Source organism: Lineus longissimus, chromosome 12, assembly GCF_910592395.1.
Source record: "Lineus longissimus chromosome 12, tnLinLong1.2, whole genome shotgun sequence".
In the NCBI taxonomy this organism is placed as follows: domain Eukaryota; kingdom Metazoa; phylum Nemertea; class Pilidiophora; order Heteronemertea; family Lineidae; genus Lineus; species Lineus longissimus.
Genome location: NC_088319.1, coordinates 6219000 through 6238202, shown reverse-complemented (window position 1 = coordinate 6238202; position 19203 = coordinate 6219000). Strand labels below are relative to the sequence as shown.

At 41.9% G+C, this 19203-nt stretch overlaps 1 protein-coding gene across 1 annotated transcript; it reads left to right on the top strand.

Annotated features, from left to right (window-relative positions):
• Positions 1 to 308: 308 nt before the first annotated feature.
• Positions 309 to 4671, top strand: LOC135496488 (uncharacterized). Its single transcript, XM_064785849.1, has 4 exons — positions 309 to 340; positions 1065 to 1367; positions 1566 to 1682; positions 2358 to 4671. The coding sequence occupies exons 2-4, from the start codon at positions 1065 to 1067 to the stop codon at positions 4575 to 4577; spliced, it is 2640 nt and encodes an 879-aa protein (XP_064641919.1). The 5' UTR covers positions 309 to 340; the 3' UTR covers positions 4578 to 4671.
• Positions 4672 to 19203: the final 14532 nt, after the last annotated feature.

The following is a 19203-nucleotide window of genomic DNA, read 5'->3' as shown; positions in this document are numbered from 1 at the left end:
GTAAATATTTTCATTGTGTGGGCGCATACTGTGTGTGAATTCTTATGGGTGTGGTCAATCTAAGATGGCCACCCTGGTGTTATGTAACCATTGTGACGGGTCAAGTGAGTTCATGTGTTCGAGATTTTGGTAGTTTTAATCAAAAAAATTGTAGTACATAGAAATTCTAACAAAGTTTTTCATTCTTAATCAGTACCTTGGTATGCCTTGAATCCAACACCATAAGCGTCTTCTATTGTCGAGCGTAGTATAAATTGAGCTCCCGGGCCAAGGAGAGACCACTTCGTATTTCACATTCGTCGCACTCGGACCGGGCTTTATTCCTTTGGTATTCTTCGGTGTAAGTAGAATTTCTGCCGCTTTTGTGCTCTCGATTTCCTTTGTCCGTATTTCGGCTACGCCTACTGTGTAGTCTCCGCTTTGTGGCCTACGTGCTCTGGCCTCTACTATGCTTCTGTGCTTTCGGATCTTGCTTCTCTTGGATTTGGTGTTCGTCTTTTCCCGTATTTCTCGTTTATGTCTATGTTTTATATGTTCTGTTTGTCTCTGCTTAAATTGTTGGTCCGTGGGTATCAACAAGCCCGTAGGGGTGCAATGTGTAAAGCTTAAATTGTTGGTCCGTGGGTATCAACAAGCCCGTAGGGGTGCAATGTGTAAAGCTTAAATTGTTGGTCCGTGGGTATCAACAAGCCCGTAGGGGTGCAATGTGTAAAGCTTAAATTGTTGGTCCGTGGGTACCAGCAAGCCCGTAGGGGTGCAATGTGTAAGCTTGAGTTGTTGGTCCGTTGGTATCAACGGGCCTGTTGGGGTACGCTGTGTAAAGCTCAAATTGTAGTTCCGTAGGTATCGGCAGGCCCGTGGGGGTGCAGTGTGGCTTGCATAGTTGTTGCCCATGGGGGTGCCATGTATGGAAGTATAGTTCGTGGATGCTCTATCGGCGCGTGGGGTATAAACGTGTCAAAGTTTGTGTCAAGCCATATGCGGCTCCAGTATAGCAGAGTGCGGTTGTTGAGTGCTCAAATATCAGGGGTTTGTTTTGTAATGTATTATTTCTTGTGTTGCAGATGGTTCAGCCGACTACCCTAAAGAAAAAGCATTCCCTGGTGGGGAAAAGTTTGCTGCCGCTGTTCGCACGGTTCAATGGTAGCCCTGATGAGCCCAGAGAGTTGGCTAGGATGGGCAAGGATCAACCTTTGGAGAATCTGGATTCCGATGGTATCGCCACAGCCTTCAAGAAACTCACCGGAGAAAACATCGGAGACGTCCTTGCCGCCCTCGGCAAACAAAGTGGAGCTGGAGTGGCTTTATTGCACCATGCAATTGTGCTAGCGAACGAAATCGGCCAGCCAGTAGGGCAGCCCCTTAGGGTAAGTCAATAGCTTCAGTCCTATCGGTTGTGCGGTTAAAGTGGGTGATTATCTGTCGGCTATGTTCATGGTCTCTGGAAATGGTTATGTGAGCATGTGGTATAAGATGCGGCTGGTGTGCTCTGGGTGGTATGATTTCGGATGGGTAGAATGTTATGTTTCGGTGCTTGTGTTATAACAATGGTTTTGCTATTTCAGGACCCGCCCATCACTCCACCGGGTGTTTCGGATGATGTAAGTGAGCCACCGAGGAAGGTGCAGAGGATAGCGTGCCAGGCGACCGTAGCTGATCCAGTGCAGAAGGCAAAGGCGAAGGTGAGGTCCTTGGCATTACATGAAGAGCCCAATGAGTCGTTGATGTTGCTGTACCTGGAGGATTTAGCGGCGGCTGCTACTTCTGTTTCGCATAAGGACATGGAGTTGTTCGACGATTTATATCGTCAGGCAAGGCGTTACCAAGGAAAGGTGGACATGGCTAATGTTATCTTGACGGTGTTGGGTGGTGGTACGGGTGAGCTTATCACCAAGGCCATTAGTAAGTCGCTAAAAAAGGTAGTCGAACCGAAGCCGATTGAAACCGTGAAACCTGAAGAGAGCCCAAACTCAAGCCCGTCCATTCAACATAGGTCACCTTTAACGGATTTGTATAGCCAGGTTGCTGCGGTTGCATCTTTGCAGCAGATGATGAATCCGCTCTTTGATTCCTATAGGGGTGGGGCGTCAAGAGGTGCCCGGCGCGGCAGGGGTAGGGGAACGGATTCCTCTCCTCCAAATAATTATCAATGTTATTTTTGTAACTCACCAGATCATTTTTATCGTGATTGCGATAAAATGAAAGAGGCATCGAAGATGGCAAAAACGAAGTAGGTCCCCTCCCGGAGCATTCTGCTCTAGTGGAGATTTACATCTTCACGTGGGTGGGGGGCCGGGCTTCGCGTCCGTCGGATTTGTCTGCTGCGACTTTTAAAGCTACTGCTCTCTTTGTTTTAGGGTATGGACATTTTGGGTTACGAAATCCAGGATTGGGAATTCCAGATTCCGTTTGATCCGCAGAGAGCAGTAGCATCCAAGCATCTGTCGCCGCTGTGGACAACTCTGGATGGGCGTGAACCTCGGCTTTCCACCCACCAATGCCCGGATTTTGAAAGCGTTATAAATGACGGTGTATGTTTTGATTTGAACGAGCTGCCACTACGAAACCCTGATCATTTTGTAGCAGGTCAAGTTCATCAAAATTTAGATCAATGGCGGGAAGTCATTGGCCATGTTTCTGATACTTGTCCTGTTTCTAGCCAAGTATTATCATGGCTAACAGACGGTGTTAATGTGGATGATTTTTTCAGGCCATTTAAGGGCAACTTTAAAGGTGAATCGTTTGACTCGGATACCCCGCCTTCTCGATACTACCCGAATTCCAACAGTTGTCAGCAGTTTGGGGAGTTTATAGCCTCGGAGCTTCAGCAGCGTGTTAAAACGGGGGCAATGGAATTAGTTGGTCGGGTGGGCGAGTGTCAATTACCATCCATCATCATGCCGCTTACTGTCGAGCCTACAAAACCACGGCTTTGCATAGACAACCGATACTTAAATTTATGGATTAAGGATTCTCCGTTTCAATTGGAAACGCTTAAACATGTTTATAGGCTAGTTGATGAAAATGCGAGAATGGTCTCAACGGATGAGAAATCCGGGTATGATCATGTTCTCCTGTCCCCTTCCAGTTCATCTTACTTTGGCGTACAGTTTGGGGGTTGGGTTTTCCGCTGTAGATCTTTGCCGTTCGGGTGGAAGTCTTCCGCTTATATCTATCAAATGGTTGGGATGTTTGCAACAACGTATTTGCGCACATTTGGCATTCGCAATGCTCAGTATATCGATGATAGATTAGCCGTAGAGGCAGTGTTCTCTACTTCTAACGTAAAGCATCTTCCAATAGAGGTAATTGCTTATGCTTTGTTGCAGCTATTAACGAGATTGGGTTACACATTTGCAATTCACAAGTGTAAGCTCGACTTTGGGACGTATCTCAAATATTTGGGGTTTATGGTTGATTCAGCTAGATTAGCTTATATTCTCCCGGACTATAAGAAAGTTAGCTTTGGGGCTTTGCGTGATTATATCCTGTCGTGCCAGCAGATCAATATCAAAACGTTGCAAAGATTTTCAGGCAAATGTGTGTCAATGTTGTTGGCAGTTCCAGCAGCTGCTCTCTACACTAGAGAAGTAAATGCGGCAATATCAATGGGCCTAAAAAATAGTAGGGATGTTCAAGTTTCTGGCAAGTTACGCGCTGAAATAGAACATTGGAGATTTTTAGATTCGTGGGGTGGTTGTTTGAAGTGGCGTCGGGAGTCACATAAGCAGATTGTTCTCGCAACAGATGCATCGCTTTTCAAATACGGGGCGGTGGTCACAGAGGGTGAGCATGCGGGTTTGAGCTTTTCTGATTTCTGGGACAAGGATGATAAGCGGCCAATAATTTTAAAAGAAGCTGATGCTTTGTTAAAATCGTTGCAATCCATGCAGCCTGATTTGGTTGGCAAAAGAGTGGATATCTTGACGGATAATAAGCCGCTCATCTTTGCATGGAAAAACCAAGGTTCAAAATCTTCTCCTTTGAATGATTTGTTGAAGCTCATATTTCAATTCGTCTTTCAAAATAGTATAGATTTGAGGCTTTTCTATGTGCCATCTAAGCTCAACCCTGCAGATGCTCCATCTAGATCACTAAGTTCCGATGACATTACGCTCGCAGACGAGGTTTGGACCATTGTCCAAAAGGCATTTGGCCCGCACTCTGTTGATCTCATGGCGCTGGATTCCAACGCCATGTTGGATAATAATCGGTTGTCTCTGCGACATTTTACTCCTTCACCTTCGCCATTTTCATCTGGCATCAATGTTTTTGCTCAGAATGTGGCAAAGGAGGGCAACCCGTACGTTTTTCCACCAGATAATCTTGTATTATCTCTTTTGTCGTTCTTAGCTCAGCAAACAGTGTCTGCTTTGACTATGATTGTTTTGTTAACGCCGGAGGCTTCCATTGCTTTGCCAATCCTCCGTGCATACTCTATCTCTAAGATATGCTTGGGTCAAAAAGGTCAAAAAAGAGTTATTAAGATTCCTTCAAAGCTGGGATATAAGCTTGATGGTGATGGTTTAAAATACCCTTTAATTGCCTATAGGCTTTCTTTTAAAAAGGGTAATTAATTTTTCAGATGGCGAGTCGGCGGCGTCTTTTGTCGGGCATCGATTTGCAGGGCATAAACAATCGTTTGGATATCTTGGATGAGCGACACTTGAACTCCGAAATGGTTAAAAGGAAAACGAGTGGGCAGCTTAGTTTGGAGCATTTTTTTTTTTTTTTTTTTTTTCTCATTGTTGCCTTTTCATGTCAATATTCAGTCTTGTACTCCTCAACATCTAAGGCGGTATTTGGTTTGGAGGGATGTGGATGGCAAAACAAAAGTTCATGATGTAAAGTGTCTGTTTTTGGGAGACAAATCGTTATCAACATGTCTTTGCCCGACAAGATTAGCCCATGGTACTCTTATAACCATTGTTCAAAGATTATCAAAAATATTTGAGGAAGAAGGCAGGGGGAAGGAATGGTGTACGAAATCGGAAACCGGAAATCCCGCAAAATCAAATGTCATAAAGCTGTACTTGAAGCAAATTTCGGAAGAGCAGGCTAAGGCCCAGATAGTTCCAAAACAGGCCAAGCCGTTATTTCTCTCTAAATTGGAGAAAATCTCTTCTTACATAGATAACCAGTTGTCTAGGCCAGATATCACTTTGCGTCAGCGTTTCGTTTTGTTTCGAGACCAGGCGTTCTTTAAGTTACAATTTTTTGCGGGTGACAGGGTTTCCGATTTATCGGGCGCTCCTAGTCAATCGGTTAGATATCTTGCTGATAACACTGGCATGGCTGTTTCGCATACATATACGAAAGTCATAAGAGGAGATGGGAGGTGTAACACCTTTGTTATCAAGAGATGTGATAACGCGGCTCTATGCCCCGTAAGCGCACTGGAGCGCTACTCAGCTTGGGCCAAAAGCGCTGGGGTAGATCTTTCGCTAGGTTACCTCTTTAGGCTAGTAAGTGACTCGGGTAAGGTATTAGATCAATGTGTCTCATATGCAGTGATGTATTCCCGCTTGTTGGAGTATTTGACGACGCTCAATATCTACGAGGGGGAGACACCTCATAGTCTCAGGTCGGGTTGTGCCATAACGTTGAAGTTGTCCGGGGCGGCTGACTCCAATTCCCAGACTATGAGGCATGTTGGTTGGTTCAAAGAATCTTCATGCAGTTATTACAGTCGTGAGGATTCTTTGAAAGAGCCGGCGCAGTTGGCTCAGAGGTTAGCTTCGTCACCAGCTTTGTCGGGAAAGATTGAATCTGATTACCAACGCTATGCAACATTTAACACTTTGAATCATGCAATCTAGGTGTCGTTTTGTTAATGTATTGGTCTTGGTTCGGATAATCCATTTCTGTCGAGTGTGTCCATAATTGTATCACTTTTAAGGTAGCGTTTGTAATTGATAAACTCTTGTCAAATGGGTTGAAGGTTTATATTTTCTGTAATTAAAGCGGATATTATAAAAGTTTCTTCTTCAGTCTATGTAAGTTGTCGTTCCTGCCATCCCATGATACCATGAGCTTTGCCTGTGGACATCCATGTGCTGTTCATGGTTTTGGGTGTTGTGGGGTGATGGGTGATGGGGTGATGGGGTATTGGGGGAAAAAGCTGGAATGGTGATATGGAATGTTTTCGGGAATCCATATCAGGTTGATATTCAGGTTTTCCTCCCAATACTTTCAGCGAGATAATGGAAGACGCTTAGGATGTGTTCACACCATAAGCGTCTTCTATTGTCGAGCGTAGTATAAATTGAGCTCCCGGGCCAAGGAGAGACCACTTCGTATTTCGCTTTCTAGGATCTCTGGGCAGAAGCTTTTGCCCCGTATTCTACGGGGATTGAGCGTATGGCCGTTGGGTGCCATGTTGGTCGCCTCGGCCCCAATTTTATTAGCTTACGTTGTCTTTTGGAACTTTGGGCTGTGGGGATCGGAGGATCCTTTTGCCCACCCCACCCCCCCTTTGCGGTCTTTTATTTTCTCGCCCCTGAGTATCAGGTTGATATTCAGGTTTTCCTCCCAATACTTTCAGCGAGATAATGGAAGACGCTTAGGATGTGTTCAGTCCAAGTCCAATAGAAATTAAGAAAATGGGCTTCAAAGTTGCCTAGTGATTTTGGTCGAAATAAGTCAAGTAGGGCAGAATTCCTGTTAAATTATGCTTTCTATAGTATAAGTCCACCATCCTGCAAAAGTTGACAGCTGTATGTCGAAAAATAACTTTGGTTGCTATGGACTTTTGAAATGAATACTAACAGGCAACTTTAAACCCATTTTTCTCAGAAGAGACTTTCACAGGTCTCGACCTTAAAATGGCCACTAATATCATAATTCTTAACCGATTTCAAAAATCTCTTCAGTTCTGGTAAGCTTATGAAGTACTCTTTAAAGAAATGCTCATAACTCAATTTTCATCTTTGGAGAGAAGAGCCTGATTTTGCCAGAGCCACTCACATGTGTTCACTGCTCCAGATTGTTTAGAGATACTTGCTAAATACAAATCAAATCATGCATTATCAAACAGCAATGGCTGGAAGTTATGTCCAAATGGCAAGATTGTATCAAACATGCATCCTCCTGAATATGTGAGAAGATCATTTCAGTTTGCTTTTTCAACATACATCTCAGAATTAAAGAACTGTGAAGGTGTTATAATTGTTCCAAGTACAATTTCACGAGAGCAAGTACAGGATCCAAGAATCACAGCGATAAATAGGGACACATTTCACATAACAAAAGTAGAAATTGCTCCTGGAAAATGGTTCAGTTTGCAAAGCTGCCGTACAGCTTATTATGAAAATGACCCCTGTTTTTATTTAGCATTTAATGACTCAATCTACTGATACCGTGATAGGCATTGCATTTGCTCTCAACACATATGAAAAGGTTTGTGTTTTGGCTGTGCGCAATCTAATAATTTTTTGCCCAACTTGCGAAAGTCACAACTCATTTGGCTCCTGTCATTGAAATCGAGTCGTATTTCTATTTGCTATACGAGTCAGATGCATTCATTTAGCAACTCTTTCTATGGCATGAACTCATCAAGCACAAAAGTTTGCGATGAATGCTACAAGAAAGTAGCCCAACAAAACTAGACACTTCTCTATTCCTGTATATTACTTATTTGTGACCCGTGCTAGCAAAATGAGTCGGAATGCGCACAGGTCAATTCCGAGTTACAGTGTAAACTGTGTGAACATACAGATTTTGACGAAAATGAGAATATTGCAAAAATGAGTTCATTAATACACCATCTAACCATCCCACATATCAAAATATCCAAAAAAACATTTTAAGTGACCGTATTTTGATGTTTTGTATGAGGCATGTATAGCCAAGCAGAATTAAAGTAAGGCTAGATTCTTTCCGGATATGGTATATTTATTCAACTAGCATATTCTGGAGCATGTTATATACACGTTTACACACGCAACCAAAAGAACCGAACAAAAAGAAAAGAAAGAAAAGGGCAATGACAGGTCACCTTACGATCCCTGTAATACAAAACACAGATTGTGAGTAAAACATTAAAATTAAGACTTTATGCAAACTCTACTACATAACTATCTCAAATCAATTACTTGGTGACTCAACACTGTCAAAGTTACACAGCACAAATAACCTTAGAACATACTGAACATTGATATTAATTCATAATTAATGTCAATTCCACTTCCAATCAGTTATTGATCTAAACACAAGACAAGACTTAAACAATGCTTAAACATAGTTTCCTCATGGGCTCATGAATCAATGCATCCAAATCACGAAATTTTGAATTCTAGAATGGCTTAGACGTGATTTCCCGGCATCTGGAGCGCAGATTTCCTGCCGATGCGTGCGGCAGTTTAGGCTTGAATAATGCCGTTTTTCGGTTGTAAAATATCATCTTTAATCATCTCACTATAAATAAAATACGTAGAGCTTCAAAAATTCGGAGATAACAAAGCTGGTAGCATGTTGATCGGCAACCTCAATCAACTAAGACTGAAGTAAGCTGAAAAAATCGCTTAGCTAGACTTACATTGCACCGCTTACAAGCAGACCAAACGAGAGAAAAGGACTGCGTAGGCCTTTAATATCTATATGATAATCAGTGACGATTGACCCTGCTCAGCTGATAAGTATCCATGCCCACAAATCGGCAGACCCATGCAAACGAATCAATGAATTCGCACGCAATTTCCTCCGTCGTCACCAGCATTTAAGACCTATTCCAATCTCAACACTAGAGCCGCTGATTTTGTTGTGCGTAGCCCCATCCAAGCATCGCGTGTGTCGATGATTGACGTGAAATTAGGACAGCTTATTCGCCGCCGCTCAGTTAAAAATAAATAATTTAGTGGATGCGGTGCCAGATCAAAGAGAAGGCTACTGACTCTCCGCCGCCGAGGTCAGCGGCTTGCATTCACGGCGCATTGTTCGATCTGGTTGTGGAGCGTGGAGCCGGTCATTAATGACATGTATACTCCCGCTCCTCGAGGTGATTGGTCAGCAGCGTACGATGACCATATTTGTCTCGGGAATTATCGTCAGGGTTCGGTTTTTCCGTGCATGCGCGGTGCGAAATTTAGCACGTTGAGCTGTATTCAAAGTGAAGTGCTGGTAAATTTTGACGATAACCACGTCGCCTAATAGCGATTAACGTGACTGCCGGAGACCTCGAGGACTAGGAGGGAATTATATAGAACAAGTTACGCTGGAGGAAGACAGTGAGTGTGCCATTTCCAAGGTTGCTAATAAGGTTTGCCGCGCAATTATTTCATTGGTCGCCGTGTTCCGTCCGAGGTTTTCTGCGCCATAAATTATTGATTTTCTGTCAGGAGTGGGTTCGCGATGCGCAAGTTTAGGCCGGCGGGAAGGAAATCCGTCCGTCCCGACACAACTGCACAGTATAAAGGGTGGCATACAGGTTTTATTCGTTTATCAGATGCATCTCCGGGCTTCTAATTTCGTTTTTTTTCTGGGGGAGACAAAATAGCGATGCAGGTTATAAATCGGGGCGGCGTACTTTTTGATTGGGGCGGCAAAATTTGATGGGCGCGGACTTCGTATATTTCAGATTCAATCGGGGCGGGGCGCCCCGATTGAATGGCCCGTGGAGAAGGCTGGTTTAATGAGGATGAAGAGGTTGAACTGAGAAAGATTGAGACTTTCGACTGCGGCTGTGCAGCTTCTAAGAAAGGACAATGTATGAAAAAGTTGGCCCGTAATCTTGGGCACAGTATGCGTTTGAATATGCAGGAGATGAACGATTATGAGAAGAACCTTGTGATCATTGTGAAAGTCAGTGCCACTCTGAATAACTTCGAACGAACCAAGGGGACCAAGAAGAAAACTACGAAACAGCGTAAACTTTCCAGTGGCTCTTACACAGTTGAAGGGACAAGAATCTGTCGGGATGCCTTTAAATTTGTTCACTGGTAAGTCAAATCACTCTATCATTCTGCTACATAGTTTATGACACCAAGAATAGTGCTGACTTGATACAGATCTTATTCTTATCATTGCGCTCACTTAATTTAATTTTTCTTTTCAGCATTTCTCAGAATCGTCTGACTGAAAGCATAAAGTGGTACAAGGTGAATGGACTCACTCCGAAAGTGAAAAAGAGTGGAGGGAAGAGAAAGATGGTCCGTTTCCTGACCCATCATGATGTACAGAGGGCTGTGAAGTTTATCTCCAACTACGCCGAGGACCATGCCATAATCCTGCCAGGCCGAATTCCCGGGTACAAGGACTTCAAGATGAAACTTCTGCCTTCGTGTACCACCAAGGCATCTGTTTTTCGACTCTATAGATCTGCCATGAATGATGCTGGTATGTAAAATTACATGTAAACATTATAATGAGCAATGCAAATTTTATTTACATGTATCTTATAGTAAACTGAACGCATTACTACCTTTATATTTTTCAGGTCATCGGGCTGTAAAGATCACCACCTTCCGGAGACTATGGAATTCTCTGCTTCCATTTATCTTCCAGGCAAAGCCGATGACCGACCTGTGCTGGGTATGTCAAAAGAACAATTATCAGGTCTACCGAAGCGCGAACCTTCCTGATATCGTGAAGACTGCCAAGCTCAAGACACAGGAGGAGCACCATCGCATCGTAGACATGGAACGCGAGCATTATCGGATGATGGTTGCCCAAGCGAAGGATACGATCAAAGACTATGAGAACATTCAACTTGGACCCAATCCACCGTGCTCAAGAGACATTCATATGCATTACTCGTTTGGTTTCGCACAACAGGTCCACCTACCGAGTGATCCGCTTCAGCCAGGGCCTGTTTATTTCCTGACTCCTAGGAAATGTGGTTTATTCGGCATCTGTTGTGAGGGTATCCCACAGCAGGTAAACTACCTGATAGATGAAGCGTCCAGTTCAACCAAAGGCTCCTCCGCAGTTATCAGTTATCAGCTATCTGCATCACTTCTTCGAATACTATGGCATGGGGGAAGACCATGCAGACATGCATTGGGACAATTGTACCGGGCAAAATAAAAATAAGTTTGTCCTGTGGTATCTGGCATGGAGGGTGATTCATGGACTGCACAAAACGATAACGCTGAACTTCTTAATTACTGAGCATACAAAGTTTTCACTGGACTGGTGTTTCGGGCTGATAAAGCAGAAGTTTAGGAAGACACGTGTTTGTTCAGTTGCCGAACTGGCGGATGTAGTGAAGAACAGTACGGTGAAACCCATCAATCTGCCTCAACCAACGATGGCTGGCAAAAACAACATCGTCCAGCAGTACAACTGGAACCCAAAGCTCCAAGAAACATGCAAGGCTGTCACTGGTATCAAGAAGTTCCATCACTTTAGGTATGTCTTTATTTCCTGCTGCAACTTTAATTCGCTTTAATTATGGGAGGGCCAGGCATAAAAGCAATAGTGATTTTCTTGACTTTCAATGACCATGTTCTAATTCTTATACTTTCAGATTCTGCCATACCAGACCTGGAGTTGTCTTCTGCAAGGAGTTCCAAGACCCGGATGAGGTGGAGTTCTGCCTCCTGAAGAATGTAGAAACTCTTCCGACTGCTGAGATACCAACCGTCGCAAAGCCACCTGGGTTGCCGGCCGCCAGACAATGGTATCTGTTCGAGAAGATCCGGGAGTTTTGCAGTGATGAGACACAGGACATCACCTGTCCTAAGCCAACTGTCGCCAAACCAAAAGCTAATGGTAATGCGCAGGAGGAGGATGAAATGGATGTGGATCAGGAGCCTGCCGCTCCTGCAGCAACACGTGGACGGGGACGTGGTCGTGGAGGACGCGGTCGTGGAGGACGTGGGCGTGGCCATAGCGTCACTGACATTGAACCACCTGCTAAACGTGGTCGTCGTGGACATTGATTCTCTTCTTTGAACATTGATAGAACAAGGCCTGAAGTGAACTATGAACTTGTAATGTCAAGTTTTGTCTTGATTCATTGATTCAATTTTTTTTTGTTTTTTTTTTTGGGGTATTGTTGGCCCCCCACCCGCATCACTACTGGTAAAGTTATGTAGATAATGTAATTGAAAGTCCTGTCTATGATTTTGATAGGATGTATAATGACTTTACTTGTCTATGCGATCAGTACCCCAGCTGTTGGCGCGTACCTAGACAGTTGGCCCGTTCAGCACTTCTGGTGGCGCCACCTACTCATGTGTGAAAATTTTGAGATTTTTTTTCCTGCTAATTTCCCCTCTTATCATGCTTATAGCATAATATGCAAAAACAGTGTGAAAAGATAGCTCCATTTTGTTGTTCTAAGGGTACCCCTAACCCACAGCAAGTGCCCAAAACTGACCGTCAAGCAAAAATTCCCCTATTTTATAATGATGAATTTATGTACATTAAAGTGACTCCAATAAAGTTATTGTTATATTTTTCCATTTGCTATTGGTCTTGACCTGATTTGTGCCAAATTTGGTGATCCTACATAGAGTTTAAAGGCATGGTTGCTATGCAGTAATAGTAAGGGACTTGAGCCAACTTTAAACTTTGTTTTTCTCAAAACTGACATTCTCAGTCTCTGCTACTTCAAAATGACCCAGCTCGGTCAATTTTTGTCCGAAACCAACAAATTATATATCATTTTAAAGGTATTTCTATGAAGAATATGAAAACATAAGTAACTCAGTTTTGAAAATTTCCTCATTGTGACTCATTTTGCTAGCAGGGGTCACATTTTCAGTAATAATAATGGAAAAGAACACAATGGAACTGCCATATGCAGCAGCTGCTGCTAGTAATAAAAAATTGACCTATGCCAATGTGGTTGCTGGAAAAAAGCCTCTTCCTATTGTTGGTAAGTTTTTCTTTCTTATTCTTCTTCATGCTTTATTTTTCAATGCTATAACAAAAAAAACCCCCACTTTACGAAGTTAATGTAATCTCATAATAGAGTAATGTATTTTTTCTTTTCAGACGACCTGATACCGAGGAGGAGTTCACGTCCAAACCGAATGAAGGGGTGAAAGTGGAAAGGAAGAGGCAAAGAAAGGTGTGTAGTAAATAGATCTGTAGATGTCTTGATATATGCCGAAAAAAAACATGTGTATTTATGCTTAATTTATTGAATGTGTATGCTCTGATGATTACATCTTTTTTCTTCATAGGCCATTTGTAGCTCTATCTAAAAAAGAGGTCGTTTAAAACTCGAGGTGAACTGTCAACGCCAAGAATGACAACTAGAAAAACGAGTAAGTGTGTTCATAACTGTTCGTGTTCCTGATTTGTAATTTTTTTCTAATTTTACATGAAATTACTTAAAATGAAAAAAAATTCTCTTGTTATCTAAATCACAGCAATAACAGGACTTACACTACCGACAATAGCAACAACAACAACAACTGAGAAGGATGTTTGATATAAACTTTTTACATTGTCCTGAATTGAAACGAAACTTTTTTATTCAGAAGTTACAACAATGCCACCAGAAGCAACACCCTCACCACCATCAAGAACAACAACCCCTGGAATTGATGAAGAAAGAAAAATTGGAACATTATCCCGCCACTCTCACCACCTGCAACGCAGTCACCAACAACAACAAAAGAAAAATCAGGTAAGTCACTTTTCAAATTTCCTGATTTGTACTCTCATCGAATTTTACTTTCGCTTGAACTAAACAAATTCTCGTGTTTCAGAAGGAGCAACAGCAAAGAATAACAGCTAATGAGGAGGGAGAGAAGAAGAAGTTAAAATGTGGGAAAAGTATGTATGAAAAGATTTTCTAAATGTCTTAACAACAACCGATACATTTCTATAGTTATCAATACGTTACTGAATGTACATACTTTAAACATTGCTCCTTTCTTTTACAGGACCATTAAAGCTCTATTTTACAAAAAAATATGCTAGATCGACCACAACCACACAACTCGAAGTATCATCAACAACAACTAAAGTTTGTAACAAGGAAATGTCGTGGACACCACCACCTCCACCACCACCACTACCTCGACCTGAACAAGTGCAAGGAAGGGTTTCATTACCACAATCACCACCACCACCTCCAATTGAAGAAAAACGCGAAACGAGTGAACGAACATACAGTGATTTTATAAACATTTTAAATGATTGGGTTTTGAAGAGAGCGGGTGTTGGGAAGATGACCTCCCAAAATATTATGAAGGGAAGGAACGCAAGGTATTTCTTGAGGTAATGATGCCTTATTTAAATCCTACACTCTTTTTTAAAAAACATCACCTAACATACCATCGTCATCTGATGCTGGTTGTCAGGAAAATGTGGCGCAGGAAACGCCTCCTTCACCACCTCATCAATCTGTCATAGTGGTGACGGATCAGCCGGATACTGTACGGGATAGTCCTCATTTAAGGGATCTGCTGCAACGATCCAGCAATATCGATTTGGAACACGAGGAAGAAAAAATAACTCCTTCACAAATTTATCGTCCCGATGGTAAAGACCTGAATGAGGTGCTTTTTGTTCCTGAATTTCATCAGTGTGTTGCTGGAGATCAGGAGGCGATGGAACAAAAACATCCGACAACTGAAATGCCTCAACCAGCTGATGAGGATGTTGTTCTTGTTCCAGACTCTCCTGATCTAGTGAAACAGATGCCTGTCCGGGAAGATAGCAAAGAAGAAATACCTCCCCAAACAGAGAATTGGAGGGGGTATCATGCACACCAGAAGACCTTGCTTTGCTAGACTTCTCGGACTTGCTATATTATCAAGAAAATAGGAAGTGCCATTCAAAAAGAGACAAATTACCAAACAGATTGCCTGTGACATATGATTTGTCAGATGGGGACATCCTGAAATATCTTTCAGGATCATTTCCAGATAATCAATCAAATGTAACAGGCTACCAATCAGAATCACCACTCTGTACACCAATTGTAAACGTGGATTCTGATTCTCCTCTTCGAGGTCAAGTAGTTTGTAATCTCTTTGATGAGATTACGAATGGGAAAGTGCAACTTGAGGGGTTGCAATAATCACAACTTTGGCAGGATGTCCAACTCCAGCAGTTTCTGGAGTCGAACATCCTCACCAAGGCTGAGGAGTGTTCATCACATACAACTAACAAGTTGCAAGTGGTGAACGAACCTCATACCTCTCAAGTTGCATCGACATCCTCCGCTTATGTCAGGTCTGATCTTACAAAGCAGAAGCTTGACCTCAATGGGGGGAATTCGAAGAAGCGACAGAGGAGACAGGACAGCGACAAGGATAAAAACAAATACATTGTCGATTATGAGAAAAACGAGGGAATCCAATTCGACAGGGGGTTAATTGGTGTTAATCCAGGACTACAAAGTATCGCTAAAATCTGTTTGAATTCGCTCTTGGGGAAATTTGGGCAGAGATCTAACTTCACAAAGACATTATATACCGATAATCCAGAAGAGTATGTCAAAAAGTTGATTGACGACAGTGTTGAAGTAACCGATGTTCAACTTGTGAACGAAGAGTTTATTCTGATGAAAATTAGAGAGAAGGAGGACTTCATCGAAACATGTCCGTACACGAATAGTGTTATTGTTGCATATACCACCGCTCATGCACGCTTAAAACTGTACTCTCAATTAGAGAAGCTGGAGCGACAGGTATTATATTTTGATACGGATAGTATTATATATGTCGTTGATGAAACAAACGAACAACATTACAATCCACCAATGGGTGATTACCTCGGTAACTTTAAAGATGAATTAGACGGTAAAACTATAGAGAAATTCATCTCCGGCGGTCCCAAAAACTACGGTTATAGAATTAAAGGTAGCGGAGAGACCGTCTGTAAAGTCCGGGGATTTACCTTGAACTATGCAAATAGTCAAAACATAAATTTTGACTCCATGAAGAAACTTGTGGAAGCATTGAACTTTTCGGACAAGATTACGATCACAAATCCTTACAATTTTGAAGTGCTTTCGCCTTTTGATTTTGAAACGGTACAGGAAGAAAAGAAATACGGCTTGGTTTATGACAAACGTTACCTCGTTGATGATTTTTACACCCTCCCATTTGGATATTGATTCTTCACCTCTTCGTTACAACAATAAGATAAATTTTGTTGTAGCTATATTCTTGAAAGCGACACTGATATCAACCACAGATTGATTTGAATTAAAATTTGCAAGAGCATATATCTGTGATAAAATGTTTATACTGGCATAATTTATGGTGATAAAACAATGTGATATTTAATTCATTCTGTGCATTGAAACTGTAAATATATTGATGATAATAATAATAATAATATGAATAATAACATTAACAACTGTAATAATGTTAATATTTTATGAGTTTAATCTTCTTCATTTCGTCGTCGTCGCCGCCGCCACCGCCGCCGTCGTCGTCGTCGTCTCCATCATCCTGATTGACAAATTGTTTTTTTCTTTCTGTAATCGAATCTCAAGAAATTCCGTCCGACCCGCCCTCTCAAAGAAAAATTGTATGATATTTAAATATTTTTGCATTTAATGTATATTAATCTGTGTATATACTGTGGTTTTACTTTTATAACATAGTGACCTTGACTAGTCTGAAGTATAAATTCTCCCTACTGATCAGTTTTCATAGGCATTACAACATGTGTAATCACATCAGGGCAATGAAATGAATGCCAGCAGAGGTACACATTGACCCATTATTGAATAGTCCTCATAGTGAATCCATTTCAATCAGCATGACCCTTCTTTCTTCATTACTCTGAAACCTTATTACCAAAGGCAAAGGCTATTTTGGAATGCGTTTCATACCGCTGACATGTTTATTTCCACATCTTTTCAACTTTTGCTGATGTCCCCTCATAATCTTATTTGATTGTTTTAAACATGTTAAATGTCCAGTTATTCCAACATTAATCAGTCGTAATACTGGTGGTTTTTATTAACGTGTGCATGAAGCGGAACTTCTTGTGAAGTTAACCTAAAAAAACGTCTGTCATGTAGGCTTTATAATTACATAATCAAAAAATTCAAACAAGATAAAAGCAGGTGCATTTGCACCACATGTTCCTCAGAACTCATCTAACACAGAACACTAAACATGTTGAAAATCGCTGCCTTATCCTTGCTGATCCTGGTGACAGCCATGCATCAAGGTGAAGACGATGAAGCTGATGTAGCCGCAAATGGTATGCCCGACAAAATGATGAAGAAAATGCATTTGCAGACCAACGTGTTCCCCGTCGACGCCAGAGTTATTCCATTGCGGAAAAGGTCCGTCGCCTGCTGGACTTCCATGGGTTACATCAAGAGGGGAGGGTTCTTGATGCGGCAGAGTATGCACGAAATAATCACATCCCATACCAGACGTTCCGCACTTGGTTGAATAATGAGGAATGGATTATTGAGCAGGACGACCAGAACCGGGGTCAACGCAGAAGAGTGAGAGAGGGCCATGGTGGTTTGTGGCCGACAGTTGAAAACCGCGTCCTAGGACGAGTTCAGAACACGAGACGAAGAGGATTGCCTGTCTTGCTTGCTGATATCCATGATTATGGCATCGAAGAATTCGATTACTATTGGGTAGAACTCCCTGAAAATGAACGAAATCAACTGGAAGCTTCAAGAGCGGAAAGAGCACATTTCCATGCATCAAATGGGTGGGTTAACAATTTCAAAAAACGCAAAGGATTAACCCATCGAAAACGGACAAAGAACTCGACGACAATACCAGACGATGCTCCGCAACGTGTAAAGGAATTCATTGGTCGTGTGCGAAATTCAGTCAGAGAATTCAATGTGCAACAAATGGTTAACATGAATCAGACATTCGTACAGTTAGACTTTCCCCTCTCTACACTTACAGTGCCAGGGGTGCACGGCAGATCGATGTGAAAACATCTTTGGGCAACCACAAGCTTGGCTGTTCAGTGTCCCTAGCAATCGGTAGCAATGGGGAAAAACTTCCAGCGCATGTGACCTTTCGGGAGCCTGGATTTGTCCGACAAATTAGAGCATTGCATGAAAACAATGAACTACCAGAAAACGCTGTTTTTTCCAGTTCTCGCACTGGTTGGGTGAACAATGAAGTGTTAATAGACTGGTAAGATCATGTGCTATTTCCAAATGCCGGGGATCTACAGGATGCTATTGGTTCCAAAATGTTGATTGTGGACAGATTTCGTGCACACCTAAGTGAAGCATTCAGTATCCCAGTGATTAACCATGGCCTCCTATTAGACTACATCCCAGCAGGCTGCACTTCCCTGGTGCAGCCATTAGATTTAGTAGTCATGAGTCCGTTTAAGACGCTGGTCAGAAAATATTGGAAACAGTGGAAAGTCTTAAACACTGATGATGATGGTGTATCCCAACGGATTTCATTGTTAATTTTTTTGCAGATCATAAGCCGTGCCTGGGATGAGGTAGACCCTCATTCAGCAGAACATGCATTTGCTGTAGCAGGACTCACGGGTGAACAAGTTGTAGACCTAAATGATTTTGTTCAAGTAGAGGGAGAAGAGCCAAATGATGACGATCTAGAGTTTTTTGACGAGCCACCTGCTACGGATGATGAATTTGAATTTGAGTAATTGATTGGTTTTTATTTCTCATTTTTCCGGGAGCAAACGGAGGAATGTTTGACCTTGTAAGTAATTTTTTCAGAAGTACAGTATATGTAATAAAATACAGAACCAAACGAAAATAAAGTTCTACTTGGCCTATGTTCATGTTCGTAGATGGAAAAGTGTCCTATTTCCATATTTCAATGACCTAAAACCAATTTGTCTGGTGTCATAATGATTTAAGAATGAATGAATACCGTGCACGGTCATCTGAATGCCTCAGTTATCCATTATAAGAGGGCCTATGCAATACATGAAAAGAATTACCGCTACGAGTTGGGAGAATTTATACTTCAGATCAGTGAAGGTCGCTATGTTATAAAAGTGAAACCACAGTATATTGATGATGTATATATTTGGTAAATTTTCAATTAATTTATTCAAAGGATTGCTGTTTATGTTAGTGAGTATTGATGTATAGGCGCAGTGGACACCAAATTGCCACGTCAACATCATTGATGCATATGTTTGTAAATATTCGATTAATCAATTAGTTAATTAATTGCAAGGATCACCATTACGATATTTATTAAACTCGGTATAAAATCTCATTTTGTTCCTGTGTCAATCATTGTGTTCTGATGTTTCAACATGGATATTTCCAGCGGTGACCTTCTTTTGAAGCACCCATTCACATGGCTT

Bases quoted from the DNA above. Each gene is read 5' to 3' on its own strand.
- LOC135496488 (XM_064785849.1), top strand. From the start codon at position 1,065: ATGGTTCAGCCGACTACCCTAAAGAAAAAGCATTCCCTGGTGGGGAAA. The intron at 1,368-1,565 runs GTAAGTCAATAG...TTGCTATTTCAG, and splicing joins CAGTAGGGCAGCCCCTTAGG to GACCCGCCCATCACTCCACC. The intron at 1,683-2,357 runs GTGAGGTCCTTG...TCTTTGTTTTAG, and splicing joins TGCAGAAGGCAAAGGCGAAG to GGTATGGACATTTTGGGTTA.